The sequence below is a fragment of the Solea senegalensis genome, linkage group LG7, assembly GCF_019176455.1.
Source record: "Solea senegalensis isolate Sse05_10M linkage group LG7, IFAPA_SoseM_1, whole genome shotgun sequence".
Taxonomy (NCBI): Eukaryota; Metazoa; Chordata; class Actinopteri; order Pleuronectiformes; family Soleidae; genus Solea; species Solea senegalensis.
In genome coordinates, this window is record NC_058027.1 from 15,820,346 (window position 1) to 15,838,398 (window position 18,053).

General features: G+C 38.5%; 1 protein-coding gene across 1 annotated transcript in view; it reads right to left on the minus strand.

Moving 5' to 3' along the window:
- Window positions 1–18,053, minus strand: part of itfg1 (integrin alpha FG-GAP repeat containing 1) — a 73,814-nt gene that overhangs the window by 3,158 nt on the left and 52,603 nt on the right. The window contains exon 10 of the mRNA XM_044029477.1: window positions 15,728–15,879. Coding sequence (XP_043885412.1) covers window positions 15,728–15,879 — 152 coding nt within the window. The remainder of the gene's footprint in view (window positions 1–15,727; window positions 15,880–18,053) is intronic.

The window sequence follows — 18,053 nt, forward strand, 5'->3', positions numbered from 1 at the left end:
CACACACATGCACACTTATATTGTAAAAACGGCGAGCTTCAGCAGTCGTCAAAATGGTCCTTGAAATATGCTCTGTAAGCCTCTGCAATGGTTTTAGGGGGACTAGCTTTTTTCATTAAGTATGAAATTGCTGGTTTTGTTGCTCTTCTATGGTTTAATAAAAGACATAACGTCATCAACCAGTTTGAATGACGACTGTTTTCATCTGTGCCACTTGTATGACACATGATATTATAGCAATGCGTGGAGAATATTCTATAATATCCGACGTGCTTTTGCACTCGCTCGAAATATAAAACAATATTTATGTTATCAAACTGAGGAGAACAAGTACTCCTAAGTGCAACAAACTGCTTTTTGAGCAATTTTATGTAAAACATTAAGTTGAGAGACCTAGATACAGCTGCTGTCGTTACAACATCTGTATTAAAAACATGGTAATGTACAGGAAGGGGCAGGGATTTCATTAATCCCTAAAGTAAATGTTTCAGGCACACATATTTAAATAGAGTCACTTGAAATGACAATTTTCTCAGCAGCTGTCCTTGTGTTTCTGGATACCGTTGTCTTTTGCTTGTTTAATTGACTTTGTCTGCTGTGATTACACCTATATTACCTGGAGGTTTGTTTAAAGGTCAGTCAGTGAAATCCATCAATACTGAGCCTACATTGGAACTTTCCTCCCTTCTCAAAAGACATAACATTAATAGTGCTGTACCAGGGGAGTGTGGCTGGTTGTCAATAAGGACCTTCCTTGCCTCTAACTCTTTCCACGTGACAGTGTATTTTTTTTTGTCAAACTGTGTGACTTTGTGCATGTGCAGAAGAGGAAACAAATCATTCATTGTTGCAGAATAAACCTTCAGCTGTCCTTCATTAGGTGTCAAAACAACCTCTCTCCAGACAACCTCCCAGGGGAGGGTGATGGTGGAGAAGAACTCAAGGTCATGAGGTGAATCATACACATGTGGGCATGCTAGAAGACACACACACCTATAGTGGAAACCTGGATAAGTGTTTACTGAAGCAGAGTATACATCATTTAGCAGTTTCCACAAATACACCCAAACACACAAGGAAAAATAATTATAATGCTATATCTATAATTTTGTTCTGATTTAATGGAGAATGTATTAATTATTGAGTTTACTTCCAAGATGAATGTAACAAAATTAAGAAAAGAGAGAACGCAATGAAAAGCCTCCACAATCAATTTTAAGCTCCCAATGAGGCAACGTATGAGAATGACGACGCCTTGCCTCCTATTATCTCTCTGTAATTGACTTAATACCATTGCCATTAAGAGATCTCTCTTGAATGTGCTTTAATTAAGAGTTCATTTGTCTATAGACAGAACACTTTTTCAGACAGAGCACTCAAAGTCGTGATGGTGGCACAGGAGGACGTGCACGGGATTACCAAAATCATTTGTCTCCATGCTCCGGGGGACCATAAATGTCAACAGAACAATCAAACAACCAGCAGAAATTGACACTCCTAAAGCCACGAAACAAAAATCTATTAATTGATTACTATGGTGATTAAGAACAACAGCTAAATTGTCATCACCTGAAACTTTAAAAGTGACACAAAATGACTAAATCATAGCTAAAACCCACACTTTGCCTTTAGCGCACTTTCAGCCAGTCTGTGCCCTAATGTCTGTGTGTCTGGGATCTTCTTGTTATTGTATGAACTAGTCAGCACTGATGTGTGTATTTGTGTGTATGCACCTTGGGGAGTCCTCCAGTGCTGCTAGCTCTATCCTCCTCCCCTCTAATTGGCCTGTAGAGGGGCAGTCGGCTGGCAGGAGGGCTGACCAGCTAGTTAGGCAGACGACCCTAACCCCTCCTCTCTACCACTGTTACCTGTCAACCTTTAATGTTTACTATCCATTCATCTCTGCATCTCAGTATACTATACAATGCCCTCATGCTGAGAGGCTATGCTAACCTGCTCACCTCTTCACTGATGTCATCCTGACGCTTTCTTGTTTCCTCTCATCTATTATCTATTATTATTTTTAATTGTCTAGACTTTGGCAGCCCAGCATATTCCAATTTGTCCTGGCACAGTTTCAAACTAAACCAAAATGTTATTGCACTTCTCATTGTAGGTGCAACATTTACCTTCTGCTTGCTTGTTCCACAAAGTTTTTGTTGTGCACACAAAGATGCCGCCTCATAGTTTCAGCTCAATCTGTGCATGTACCTGCAAGAGGCGTGCAATACCGTTCTCTCTCATGTGAAAAATTCTCATTTTCTCTCTAATCTGTGTTCCTGTCACTCTGGCTGTGTTGTGCACAGGAGTTCAAAGCAGGTTGGGCAACCCTGCAACCGTCATTGATTGAATTAATTCTGTGGAAAAACAATGTCTCAGGGCATATATCTGCAATTCTGTTTGGATGCAACCATTACTAAAACAAACATGTTAGAGACAGGTTTTACCAAACTGTATGACATGAAATAAGCTGACGTATATTTGAGCAAACATAAAATTAATTTTAATTTCTATTACAAGGATGGCAATGATTCCGATTAAGATGTAACTAGTCGGCAAACTATTGATGGATTGACAGTGAGTGAGACAGACAGACGGAGAAATATGTGGACAAAAGGTGAGTGAAGACATGTAGTGGCTATGTTCTTGTTGTAAGTAAGTGACACCTAGACAGCGATATGCTGTCATAGCCCTGAAACGATGTGGTTTCTCATTCTGCGAGCCACTGTGGTGATGAACGGGGGCAATGACACACAATCAAAGTCAAAATCCATCCATTGGTTGTGTCACTCCTCTACACAATATGCCTGCCATCACTCATTTTTTCCCCCTCCACCATGTCTCTCTGTGACTGCTTCATCATATCACAATATGGCGTGTTGCCTTTCTTTGTCCTCATTTGCCTTTTTGTTCACAACATTGCACATCAACTTAGAAAAATTAGCATTTTATGACATCGTCCCCTCCATCATGTTGGCAATAATTTGGTATATGGCAATAATTTGTATATAATAATTAAATAGTTATCAAAAATAGATATTATAAATTGTAAAACAAATATGAAGCAGTTCATGATTTATTAACTTGCCAATTTGGGGCTAGTTCTGGCCAATGAGCTTTGACAATTGTCTGGGTCCCTGGAGAACTTCCTCTGTGTTGAGAAAAATCTCCCCTTATTTGAGTTGTTCCAGTCCAAATTCCATGTGGAATGTTGCAACAGGCCTAAGGCCCTCTCAACAATCAGTTTCTTGAAAAAAAAAACAGTTGACAGCATGAGAATCTGAGATCGAAATCCAACACAATAATGATAAAAATGTAATACTTAAACTTCCATAGTACCAAACAAGAGAAGCAAAGAAGCAACACCATGAAATTCAGCACACCAGTATTGAGAAAATAAATACATAAAAGCAAGGAGACAACAATAACAACTTAACTGAAAAATGCCATGTTAAACTCTCAGTTTGTTGAACACTGTCAAACTACCTGCAAAAACAAACTAAATAAAATTTCCATCCACCTCAGCTGAACTCTCGGTTTAGTGCTTTGTAACATAAAACAAATAAAGGTGGACACGTTAGCATGCTGACATTTTTTTAAAACCTGATTTAATGTCCTTGATGATTCCTTAACTTATTCAAAATAACAGGGGTGCTTACTACTGCCTTTAAAAAAAACAATTAAGTTATTGGCTATAAAGTTAATATGCAGACACCCTTGTTTTAATGTTTTGAATCGTTTACTTCTTTATAGCATGATAATAATACATTATTTAATTGTATTTGCTTTCCTCACGACTAACTCTCGAGAGACTGGTTTTCCTTGACAGGAACTATTGTAAGCATACTTGCGAGCATGTGAGAGTATGTCTCACTTCCGAGTCATGATTTGGCTAAAGACAAAACAAAATGAGAAAGCGATGTCTCAGAAATGCTGTTTTCCTTAGACATTACCTCAAGAGTTTGCTCACTGAGGTAACTCACAGAACTGTGTCTGATCATGTTTTTAATGTTTTTCCATTTCCTGCTTTTTTAACTGGGTAGTTCTGAAATCATCCATGCTTCATAAAATGAAAAGAAAGACAACCAAACCAAGACAAAACAATTGAATTCATAGGATTCTCTGGCCTTTTATTAAATAACTATTAGAAGGTAAGGAGTGAAAGACTTGTGTTATTCATTTGTATATTGAACAGAGGAGAGATGCACACCCTTAGTGAATACACAAACTCATAACACATAACAACTATTATGAATATGAAGTGTACATGCACATTTCTGCTGAGGTTGTCTATAATAGCTTTGGAACGATGATTCTGATCATTAGCGGTAACATTACATTAAGTTACTCATCAAATAGCAAACAGTTCTTTCATGATCCTATTACTAATCATCTTCCTTGAAAGTAACTTCATTTTCTTCTGTCAAAAAGTCATTAATGGCCAAACCAGTCTCCCGTTAAAAAGCTACACTTTGGAAAGAAAGCACTGTACAGGCCTAACATGGCAAACGCCCTCAACTACTCCAGTTTCCACCCTGGTGTTAGCAACAAAACCAAGAGGCAAACACAGCTGCCGTACAGAGCTAAAATACAGAGAGGGACAGATTTTAAATAGCATTGCCTGGCAACAGCCTGCTAAGCTCTCAGCAGCTGCCTGGTCGGGCTGGTTGGGATGCATACTGATGGAGACACATACGCATATGCAGTCAAAGCAACACTAAAACTTAATGTAATGGAATTTCTTCGTAGCTTAAAAAAGGTTAAGAGCACTGCGTCTTACATAACCGAGGACGTTAATTGCTACTCTGTATGACTGAGGTGTTTTCTTGACTTAAACTTTAATGTGCCTTTAATGTGGTGAACTCTTGTGTTCACCACATTAAATCTAATTTCCATGCAGAGGTCAAGATTACAATACTGTTACGTTAACTGCAACTCATTTTTATTACCACATTATTGATGGCGATTACAAAAGACAAATTTGGCTAAAGCTTCAAAACCATAACCATAATTTACAAAGAAAAGCGTTTGGAATAAATAGGGCTCCTTCGTCATCATCAATTATCAATAAATTATATGTTATTATGTAATTATTATATTTGTCCTGGCCAAATCTGAACGTAAGACTAAATTTAAGCCAAATCCAGGACAGTTAAGTGTGACAGTGGTTATTTTCCTACTAACCCCATCTGTGTATCTGTGCATTTTGATGACTGAGGGGAAAAAATGAATAACACAGCAACAACGACACAATGGTGTGTCCATTATCACTCATAAATATGTTGTTCACACTGACTGGCATGGCAAAACACAGTGCAATATACAGTATGCATCTGTAGGATGCGCTCAAAATGGTCAACATTTTGAGTGTACTCTCAACTATTGCCATCTCAATTATGTAGCAGTGGGACAAAGCTCGCTAATATAATTCAAATTTATGAAAATGGTGGTAGTGGAAGGACACGTTGATGGTGGTAGAATAACAGGGAGCGAAATACAACAAATTAAACCTTTTTTATTCAGAATCAACATGCCTTATCAAAGACATTCAAACAAAACAAAACAAAAGGCTAATACCTTGAATATTCAGGGAATTTTAGGTGCACAACAGAAGATCTCTCCCACTCCGCTCTAGTCTGGGCTACGACCCCACACCAAAGCTCTGCATCCCCATCGTACCCACTCCCTGACTTGACGGCATCGCCTCCGGGTGGGGTACCCAACTCTCAATGAAATCAGATAGATTGCAGAGAGTGTGCATTGTGTACACAAGCGCACACAGAGAGAGGTGACTTATCAACTCCTTACATGACTTGTCCACTTGTGCCACAGGGTATGTTGCACATGTGACAAGCATCATATTTTAGACCTAACACCAATTTAGCAAGTCTTTCCTCCTGCTTTGAAGTACACGTTTGCGGCACAACAGAGAAATATAAATAGAAGACGCGTTTTGCTGCGATTTTGGTGGGAAACGTCTTCATTTATAACGTCTTCCAAATGCTGTCCCTATCACATTGTTGATTCACAGTCTGCCAGAGACACTTGTGACATCCGAAAGTGCATCTTGATGGTTCTCATCAGTCGAATCCATAATTATCAGTAATCAGCAGTAAGCAGAGCACAGCGCATTGTGATTTGCTGTCATAGTAGGCGACGCCACAGAAATCACTTAAGTTCAGCCGCCTCTATCTGTGACCTCATTTCATATTCCGGAAATAGCTTCCTCTCACCTCATACTGCTTACACACGTGGCAACATGTTCCATGTGCACGCACACACATGAACTCACACACAGAACAGTGGAGGGTGGAGAATGACATTTAGACAATTTCTCCTGCAATAGGGGGGCTGTTATGAAGGACCATTTCAACATCAAACACTCACAGCCAGCAGGAAGCTCTGTTCCCCTGTGGGCACTGCATGAATGGAGTGTGTATGTGTCTTCCAGTGAATTTCAAGCCTACCTTAGGTAAAGAGTGGTTGGACTGTCAGCTGCACTAAAACATGATCATAAGTATATAAAAATGGTCTCATAGTCTAACCACATCTTGCTGCATGAAAGCATAGCTTTTGTCACCATCATCATGGCAGGGGGTCTCTGAAAAGCAGCAGGAACTTTGCTTTTAATCTTTGTCATTCTATTACTGACTGAATATGATTTAGTCTGTACTGTCAAGATCACATTTTATGCCGGTGTGGAAATCAAGCTACAGTCAAAATGGAAGCACTTTAGCTAAATTATTGTGCTATCACAGAAACAGTTACTACACCAAAGAGATCTAGATCGTCACATGGGTGTCACTTTTGGAAATGAGAAGCAGGCTACTCATCATCTCTGTGGCTGACTGGCTCATAAAATATCACACTACTTCAAAATGATCATTTCAGTTTAGGCTTGAGACTAACAGTGTCTCATCATTCTGGGTATGAAAGCAAAGAAACACCTCTCCTATGACGCATCTGGGACAAATAGGATTTAATCACATTTTGCTTATTCTAAACCAGGGGTTTCCACCAAGGAGCTTGTGAGCGACCAGTAGCTCCCAGTCCCTTTCTAAGTAGCTTGCCAAAGGTTTCAATATCTGAACAAAAACCTGCTTACATTTTTATCCATCAAACTCAGAGGTGTCCAGTCCCCTTGTAACACTAAATGAAAATAAATTTGCCAATTAGCTGTCAATCAAACAGTTCTGCTGCTGTCAGCTTGATGGATAGACACTCTTGTGAAGTGATACAGTGACATGTGGACAAATAAAAACAAAATGAAAAGTAAATTCATAATATCAGTGTTTTTGTAAATGCATTGTTTTGTTTTGACAGCATTAATATGTTAATTCAATAGTGTGTGAGATATACCAGAAGAAAATGCACACAAATAATAAATGCACATGCAGGTGAATTGCATACTATTTTTGTTATGTTTATTGCAAAAGGTGAATTGTGAAAACTAACATTTTGTAAATGTTCAGGCAAAACGAGCTCATTAACTTTGTCTGGGTTAAAATAAGCTATGACAATAAATGTTTAAAAAAAACACAATTAGCTCTGCGCCATTTTCATTTTGTCAATGTAGCTCTCAGAAGAAAAAAGGTTGGAGATCCCTGTTCTAAACTGACAAACTGCAGTGAACGATGACCAGTAACTGCAATGAAGCGCATCTTTTCTACGACTCAGCATAACCTGCAACGCTGTGGTGCGGTGTGGTATCACGCTGTTTCATTTTAATTGTCTCCCCCTCATTTGTGGCAGAACAAAGTATGTTGCTTTGCTTAAACAAAACAAAACGATGCCACATTCCGTTCTTCATGCCCAAATAAAAACACAGAACGAGGTAAATTAAGGCCAAATTGGATGTACTTTTTTCTGGATTAGTGGATTAAAAGCGTCACCGACTGTTTGCTAATGCTGTTCTTGGCTACCAAAAGCGTTTTTTTTTCATCAGGTTTATTAGACTCCATTTACACCTGGTACTAAAATGCAGACCATATCTATTAACCTGCATCTTTAGTGTCCACATTAAGATCTAATTTATATCTTATCGCTGTAGCCAACTCATCTCACATCCTGTCTTATTTACAATGTAAAACGAGATGATAGTAACCATGAGGAGCTGGGTTATTGTCTTTACTTTTTTGACCATTCTTGTCATCATTCACAGGTGTTTTGAATAACACAAGGACTGATGTTAGTGTTCACTTGCTAATGGCTAACATTCATTCATTGTCTCCCGCTTTATTGCTCACATGAGTGTCGCGGAGGGGGTGGAGCAAATCCCACCTGTGACAGGGCGAAAGGCGGGGAACGCCCTGGACAGGTTGCTAGTTCATCGCAGGGCCAACATACAGAGACTTGAATGACATATGCACACAAGGGAAACGCTGTTAGTTAATATTTGCTGGAATTTGGACATGAACAAGTTTACTATTAATACATTTGGAACAGATCTGCACTGGTTGGCAGGTCTGAGTTTGGGCTCCAGGGCTCTGAAGTGCATGACATGAGCACAGCAGTGATCAGAGCTGTGCAGCAGTCAGAGAGAAGTAATTTCATATGATGTGCTCTAAAAAGCACAGTTTACCATCATCACATTTACTAGAGCTGCATCTATACTGATTCTGTTTTGTCTTGAACCCATTTATTTCATAGCACAAAATAAATCTATTCTTTTTTTACTTGCTCTGCATTTTTTTTATACCAATGGAGCCCTGTTAGTGGTTCCAACTGACAAACCAAACAGACAAAAACTTGGCAGCTATCCTTGAAAACATAAATGCATTTCTGATCAACTCTGACACCTAAATCAATTGGATACAATATTAATTTATTTCAATGGACATTTTTAAAAACTGGCCACAAGGTTAAGCAAGGGGTGGTGGCAAGTAATCATACTGATTTAAGTACTTGTTGTCTACTATCTTAATCCATTGATTAAATTCCTGTCTATTTGTTTCTTGGATGAATACTGGATAAATAATAATGAAACGCAGAGTACAAATCCTGTTTGAAGAGCAGAAGTAGTGGAGTTACGGCCTGTAACCGACAAAATGTAAGTGTTAGCGCTAATGGATGGATGGATTTTACTCTTGATGGAATTTACTGCTAGCAGGCCTCCATTTTTGGGGGGCTGTATTTGTTCATTTAGTTGAATTATGTAAACTCTATATATGTAAAGTCTGCAAGATACATCAGATCTCATTCACTAATATGCCACAGTTGGAAAGAACAAAAACAAAAGGGACCAAACATTCATTGGTCAAATGGGGATTATTTAAAAAAAAAAAAAAAAAAGGGTCTAGTATATATAAAATCTCTAGTATACAGTACACCATGTGGTGCCCATTGTCAGTGTCTCATCCCAAAATTCATAAAAATTCACTGAGTTCAGTAACAAAGCATAGATTAGATGCAGCAGCAGCAGCAAAGAAAGAGGAAGAGGAGGATGACATCAGTTATACTTGCACAAAATGTTTATGGTGCGTACTCATTAATCTGTCTGGATGAGTTCATGACCTGCAATGACAAACGCATAATATATTAATATAGTCATTTCTCCTTCTGGTTTCTTTTTCTCCGGTTTCATTCGCTATTGTTATGTTTTATTTGCTGAAAAAAAAATTAAAGCAATGTGGAAAGAAAAGCAATTATGTGCGAAAACAAAGAAACAAAGACCTATTATTCCAATATCTGGGGATTTTGCTAAGTGTGCACTGAGGTTGGAAAAGTAGTCCCAGATGTTGCATAATGTTTTGTTTCTCAAAACAAAACCAATACAATTATATAAAAACTGACTAGAACCTCAAATTTGTACATTTGGACATCCTCACCAACTCTGTGCAGCGTTCTGCACACATTACTCTATACTCTCACATCACCTTGGCAACACAACAACATCATCTCCCTGTCTCGTTCTCTGACACAAATACTGTAAATGCACCATCCCTTTCTAAGCCCAATCCCTCAGAGAGACCTAAACACTAACAAGGAAGATTTAATTAATTTTAAAAATAAATGGGAGGGCAAAAAACGGGCTATTATCTCTGTGCTGAAGGGTGGTAGTTTTGTGTTTCCATGGAGAGAGCACATCCAGTGGTTTTCAGACAAACACTGTGGACACAAAATATATGGAGGGAAAAACACGAGAGAGAAAAGGTCTGATTGCTCTCCTGTGTGTCTGCTCTTGTACAGTGCGGTAGATGGTCAGTACTTTACTGCAAGATTTAAGAATTCTGGGTCACAATTGTAAATGGCATGGGGCCAATTTTGCAAAATGTCTCACCACGTACAACGCGAGTCCTCCAACAAAGAGCTTTTGCTGAGGCATAATACACATTTGGACACAATGTGTCAAGACACAGTGGACACATTGTGTTGAGATTTCTTTACAATGTCACGTAAACAAGAAATCCTTTTGAGCATGCCACATATACAAGTGCCATCTCATCTAATCATGTGTCACACATGAAGTTCTTTGGGAGTAATGCTATTGCAGGGAGAAATCCAGACAAATATCAGTGTCCCTGGACCTCACGGCATTCTCTCTCTTATCGCAGGTGTCTTCTCAAACAGTTAAGATCTGTTTATAGTATGTGTAATAGATGGCGTTTAATCAGAAGTGAAAGCCCAGAGGTGGGTGATAAGGTCTGATCAGTATGTTTCCTCTGATTTTAGTCAGTTTAAAGAGCTAAACGAGGAAGAGGAAGACCCTTAGTGCTGTTACCCACCACCCACACTATGCTCTATTATACAAACACAATAATTTGCCACACACTCTACCGCCAGAGGAGATTTTAGCGCTTATACAACTACAACAGCAAAGAACAGTGGGAAAGTCGACTGATATCTGAATCTCTCCATATCTGAATGCACCCAAGTGACCTTTAAATCTTGACGCGAGCTAAACAACAGAATGAGAATAATTGTGGACCTCACCGCCCACACACACACACACAGAAAAAGTGGATGGTCAAGTGCTAAATCCATTAGAGAATTATGCATAATTAAAAAAATACATGTTACAATGTTAATGCTGTATGTACAAGGATAGCAATTTCTGCTGTTGCTGTCAATTCATTTTGCATCTCTGGCAATATCACAGCACACAGACCCAACAAACTTAAATCTACAAAACAAAACAACAGAAACTAAATCCTTCTTATCCTCAGCCTTAAGGCGCCCTTTGGTGTCCCCAGCCATATCTGAGCAGGTGGGGGAAAAAATGCTGTTGAAAATATTTGATGCAAAATGTCTTAAGTTCCCAGGGTCTGGTGTCTGTAAAGGAGGATATTCCAAAGAAGACTCAGCTTTTCTAACAAAAATATACTGTGACATTTGTAAAGAAAAAGGTCTCTGGTCTCACCATAACAATGAGACATGCTTGGATTTGTTTGATAAAAACGTCTCATTGGAATCAAATTTTTCGAGCTTTTAATTTTGCTGTTTCCACAGTCTATGCAAATATTAAGCCAACAATCGAAAAGGGAAATTCTCCAGTGTTTGAATTCGATTAGATCATTCAGCCTTTAAAAGACAACAAGACATGCCTGCAGAAATGTAAGACAAACATTCAATGAATTGCTCATTGTCTCAACCACTTCTAAGATTTAAAAAGTCAAATAAATAGGGATGAAGTTACGCCAAGAGCTGACGCAGAAAATCGACAGAAAATTAAGGAAAATATCCCATTTGTTTTTAATACGAAAACATAATGTAGAGTGAAGAACTAGACATTTACATTAAAATTGAGTCTACGTACTGCAGATTCCTTTACAAATAAGTCTGTGAGCAGGCTCAGTGAAAGAGTGTTAAACCCTCGTCTCTATGAGTGGTACAGTCCCTTGGGATTTCATGGTCTCATCTGACTGGTGGTCATCTGCCGAGGTTATATGTCACTGTAAATGATAACAGCTTGGCTTTCTAAAAGCCTCTGATCGGGAGGAGTGCTGATGTGGTGGGCAGCGAGGTTGTGTGGAAGGTGATCTGGCTGCTTTTTTTTTTTCCCCAAATGCTTGAGAAACACATGGTAATATGTTCATCTGACACGTTCACGCGTGTAATTATATCCAAGTCGCCTTAAGCAGATCACACATTAAAGCTGACCCATGTGCCTTTTAATCAGAGCATGGACGCCACAGTGGGGAAAAACATACAAACAAACAAACCAACGAAAAAAACAAAACGGGATTGCTCTTGAGTGTAATCGCATTCCTCTTCAAAAAGCTTTTCTATGGGATTTGAGTCAAAGCTTATTGCTGGCTAGGTTTTTTCCTTTTCAACAATTTATTTGGTGGTGGATGTGTGATTCAGATTTCTATCAGGCTGAAAGATTCAAGACCTTCATCGTAAAACTACCTCTCATTGAGTATCTTCGGTTGATAGCAAGATGTTTAACCAACTCCTTACTGCCTTTGGATTTGTTTTTCAACTACATATTTCTGAGTCTATTAGAGTATTCAGTGAAACTGTTATGGATTAAAAGATGAGATAGACAACTCTTTATGTAATGTAGTGTGTTAAAACTGATTGAACACTGTAAAAATAACACCACTACATTGACCTTCCAATTAGTCTTTAATAATGTTAATATCTTGCCCAATGGGACAGTGTTTTTGTATAACAAACCAAAAACACTGAATTGATTCGCAATGCAAAGAAATGTGTTTTTCTGCAATAACAACGCTAAAGAGAATGGCATTTTCCCGATATGTACAGTACACACAGGGTGCTAATACGACACGGCATGACACAAACATTCCTACTCTAAGAATAAAGTACCTATGTCCTAAATCGCATCTTGCTACTGTCTTGACAACAGTCAGAAACAGAATGTAATGTGGACACTGAAACTTTTACAGGCTTCGGATAGAAATGACAAACATAACACAAAAATGCTGACACACATGCATGCACAAAATATGTGCACACACACACAGATGCAAAGTCATCTCACCGGTTCCAAGGCTTGAAAGTAAAGCGGATTGATACATTGGCTTTGCAGAACATTTCGACCTCTCCATATTTCATCAATAACCAATCGGGAACATGAACAAAACAATGTTTTAAATGTGTAAACTGCAGCATAAACGATAGAAAATGAGGATGCCCTTATCACCACACACCTGCAGCTGCTGTAATCAACCACCATTAACAGGACAGGTCAACCTCTGTCCCCAGCAGATTTTACGGATTACCACTCAATAGCTTGAGGGGGAGACCTATGGTGGAGAGACTGTTAAGATCCAATGTTATGAAGAAGTAACCATCTCGTTGTTTTTCCCTCCTGCGGTCAAAAAAAATCATGCATCTTGACACAGCTGTGCCACATCACATCACAGTGACATCAGTCCACAGTTACTTTATATTCATAAATTATTTAAGGGCCTGATTATGCCCCTAAACCGTGATACAAGTAAACTGCTGGAGTTGTCCAAGCTGCGCCAGAAACACCTCAGCTATATCACAAAATGTGTCTACAAATGACCTCCCAACTCTCTATTATGTTACATCAATTCCACAATATTAATCTCATCTCGAACCCTCTTTCCTTTTGCCTTCCCATTTTGAACATTTGTTTTGCTGGGATGGTTACACCGACTAGCAGGACTTGAATCTGAAAAGCAGCTATAAATAACCAGTTGGAAGGACAAGGAGGAAGAGATGGAGAGGGAAGAGAGGGGAGGAAGGAGAACGATGGAGCGGGAGTGAGAGTAAAATAGGGCTGTAAATTATATGCTAAACAGAGAGCATTTGGTGAAAAAGACTGTAGATTTTTGCTGCATCCAAAACAGGTAAGTAGACAAAATGTATTTTATAAAATGTCTGAACAAAAATGACTCATTCTCATCACTCAAACACATCCTTGGTGATATTGATTCTGGTAGAGCAGAGTGACATGTGGGGACCACTACACCAGTCGACTACTCTCTACACCAAAGAAGTCCGCAGTCAAATCACAATTTGTACTTTATGGGTCTTGCTATGGCACACAGTGGTAGTTATGATGTCTGGTTTCACAGTGTCAGGGGTTCAAAACAGAATGAATCAAAACCTCTCAAACTTTTCAAACTATTCTTCTTTCCAACCTTTCATCCACTCATTTCTCCATATGCCGATGATGTGACTTCACATGTTGGAGTGCTGTCATAAAGACTATGGTTGAGTACCGGATTACAATGCTCAGGCTTAAAATGAGAAGGAAATTAAGAAAAGAGATGGAAGAAAGAGAGAGGCTATAGCTTTTGTGATTAAAGCTGGTGAGACAGAAGTCATTTCCAGATGAGGGTGAGCACAAAGAGTTAAGCTGGACAGGACTTACTGGTGATTATGTAGAGCCCAGACGGGTAAGGGTTCAAATGTACATGTTTGTGTGAGTCTTTTGAAGCTCATCTTACTATTTCTGACAGAACAAGCACTCGAACACTCTCTAAGATATGCATAAACACATATACACAAACCAGAACAATCAGTATGCATCGACAATCCCAGCCTTGACCCTTTCAACTGTCTTATCTTCATTTCTGGGGCAAGATAATCTGCACAGGTCTTTCAAAACACACACATATACTCACACACGCACAAGTGTCCAAGTGCTTATGTCCTAGCACATGCTATAATGATTTTTAAATGGGCTGGCTTATCACACTTGTCATGTCCATACACTGAAGAACTCACTTACCTTAGCTGTTTTCAGTTACACTTAGTGCTCTGGTAAACTGGATGGTAATGATGTCACACTGATTTCTCAGTGTCAGATCAAAACTATTATATTCTGTTGCCAAGGACATCTATTTATATAATGACAATTTGTTCTTCAGCTATTATCTAATAGATTATCAATGAGAAGATGTAGGGGTTGTCTAAAATCTAAAAATTCAAAAATGGTAGGTTAATTAGTAAATATTAAGTAATTGTGTATCTAATGTGTATTGGCATTAAAATATCATCATATTTTATTCAATATTTTAGCCTGGTAAGTTTAAACTATGAAAGTAGAGGATAAATGGAGAAACTGATAGTAATGGAGACATGTTTTTTTCGCTACCATAATAATGTGTCAACTTGTAGAGCAATTTCACAATAACTGAATGAGTAAATCCACCCTCCTTGCTTGTCATCTCAGGGAAACATTTATACTTTTGAAAGCTTAACAGATTTACATAGAGCCATTATGCTGTATAAGTTATTAGGTTCCAATCAATTCAATGTTGTGTTCTTCTGGGATACTATAGTATAATCTCATCAAAATGTGAATGTTGCACGACAAATTCCAATGTAGGTTACAAATTATGTGTGACTTCGTGATAATTGAAAAAAAAAAAAAACTTGAAATCTGATGATTCTTATGGTATTAGTTTCCTGATGCCGGGGTAATAATGCAAGAAAATGTGTGTATATGTAACTGTGTTCCACATATTGCATATGAAGGCCCTCAACCTGCATATGCTGACAATACTGTGTGCTTCTAGAAGCACCGACATGATTAGTTTAAACAGGGTTCTGAGACATAACTTGATATGATTCCAAGGGAGTCCCAGCCAAGTAAGGATTATCTTAAGCAGTACTAAATTCATGGACTAAACACTACAGAATCTTAAACAAGGCTCTTGCGCTAACTTGTTATGAGTATAAGCCAAAATGACAGTCACCCCATCAACAAACATGGCCCCCATTTCAGTAGTTCTGAGACAAAACATCAAGTGGCTTCTGTGTGTTTGTGTTTTTCGCTTACCTGCCGCTGGTGTTGCGAAGGATCACTAGAGCATCAGGGAAGCCATCCAAGTTGTAGTCACCAAGGTGCAGGGTCAGAGGTTGGTTGGGTTTCCCAAGCACAAAGCTCCAAGTTGTGTCCCTCTGCTGGAAATCCATCAGTACTGGTACCCACTGCAACAGCACCAAACACCCAAATATTTGCATCGTATCTTTGTATCTTCATTCTTTTTTTGGTTACATGCTCACCAGTGACACTTGGTCCGAGGCTTTAAACTGCAACGCTAATGCCGCACTCTTTAGACCCACTCGTAGAGGGACGGGACCTCATTCCCAGAATGTAAACAGTGCCAACCATCTTTGCTAACAGTTATGCTAACAGGACCAAGTGTCACTGGTGGGTACGTAACAAAAAATAAGAATAAAAAAGTATTCCTTTAAACCTAATTTGACTGACTTTTCAGAATATGGTTGACAGTTCTTTCAAAATGAACTGTAAAACTTAAAAATAACATGCACCATTAGCACAACGTCACTTAATTCATTTAATTTTGTACACACTGTATGGCTACAGGTTCATTTTCACACCGACACTGTCATACATGTCTTTACATTCACGTCACAATAAAATCAATACTAATAGCAATGTGTAACATACAGTATAATCACATATTCTTCATTTCTAAATAGAAGCCAAGTGCTTCCTTAAGTACTGACTTATTTAACAGAGAAACCAATTATTTCCCATTTTTCCCTCAACGACTATGGAAGAATGGAAAAAGAAATAAACTAACCACATTAGCTGATAATGGGGTAAAAGAATCTGAAATCGACATGGTTATGAATTAAAGAATGAGCCTCAGCGTGGGGGAAAAGAGTGTGTAGCCTACCACCTCTTAAGAGCTTTGGTGGTCGGTGAATTTAGAGCCTTCCAATTCTGCTCCACTCTCAAGGTCTCACTTGGATCAGTTTAAGGAGTTCACTGCTCAGAATGATCAAAGATTTGTTGAAAATAAAGTCTGATAATAGCTTAAAGCATCACAAAGTAGAATTCCAACCTTCAAATAATGTCTTCAAGATTATTTTGAGGGTATATCAACTTACAACAGGGCGAATGGCACACCTGTTAAAGCCTGAAGTTTAAGTTTCAGGGCAATGTCACAAAAAGAAGACAAAATTATTCTGTTTATTATGTCAAAAACTAATCTTCACTTCAAGATTGACTTATGAATCCTATATTTAGAAACATATTTTGTTGGTGGGGATAATTAAAAGAACTAAACCACTGAGCTCATCAGAACTCAACAAAAGTGAATAAAATAAATGTATTTCTGACATACACCAATAACAACCTAGATCTAATAATAAACTGCATAACGGCGGATCATAGCAATGCAACTTTGCTTTTCACGTGAAAAGAAATACGGAGGAAGACCTTTTCACCAGACATTAATATGACATACCTATCTCATCTCGATGATTAAGTTGTTGGGGTAATGGGGCCCCCAAGGCGGTCTTGTTCTAATGCTACATCCCAACACAATGGGAAACAGTCGAGGTAAAGAGGTGCACACAGTGAACTTTTTATAAACAAACAGTCCACTGGAGACTGCACTTTAAAAATCCTCACTGCGCCCATTATCGCCTCACATTTAATATGAATGCTATTTCACCAAGCAGGTGTATTGTTTCTCAAACACCCTAAGCCTTCACTCTCTCCATTAGCATTATAATACCTTTCCCTGACACTCTTTCTTCAAGAACTGCACAAAATACGGGCAAGTGTGACAAGAAACCGAGCTATTGAAGGAATACGTCACTTATTTGAATTTAGCTTTGTATTACTACAATAGGGTTAGTATTTTTGAAAAAACACTGTGCTTCCCAACCTCAGTTTCCCCTGAGTTGAGAAATATCTTCATTCTTTTCTCTACGTGCCCACCAGTGACACATGGTCCTGTTACCGCAACTGTTAGCAAAGATGGCGGACACTGTTTTGAAACTGAGGTTGGGAAGCAACATTTTTCAAAAATACTATTATTTTAGTAATAAGCTAATTGCAAATCGGTGAATTATTCCTTTCAATTTCACTTGGCCCAGGAAAGGTTTACTGTAACTGCTCGTATATTCCCAGTAAATGAATTATTATATTAGAGTTCCAACCAGTGACAGGATTGAAAGTCTTTCTGTTTGCAGTAATGCCAATTCAATGAGTTGTTATGCAGATTTACTGTGGATAGGTAGGTAGCACATATCACTATGTGGTACAAAATGTTCAGAACAGAATTTGAATACTTTATTAATGCCAGCGGTGAAATTGTGATTTTGGGTATTGGAAGACTGGGTGT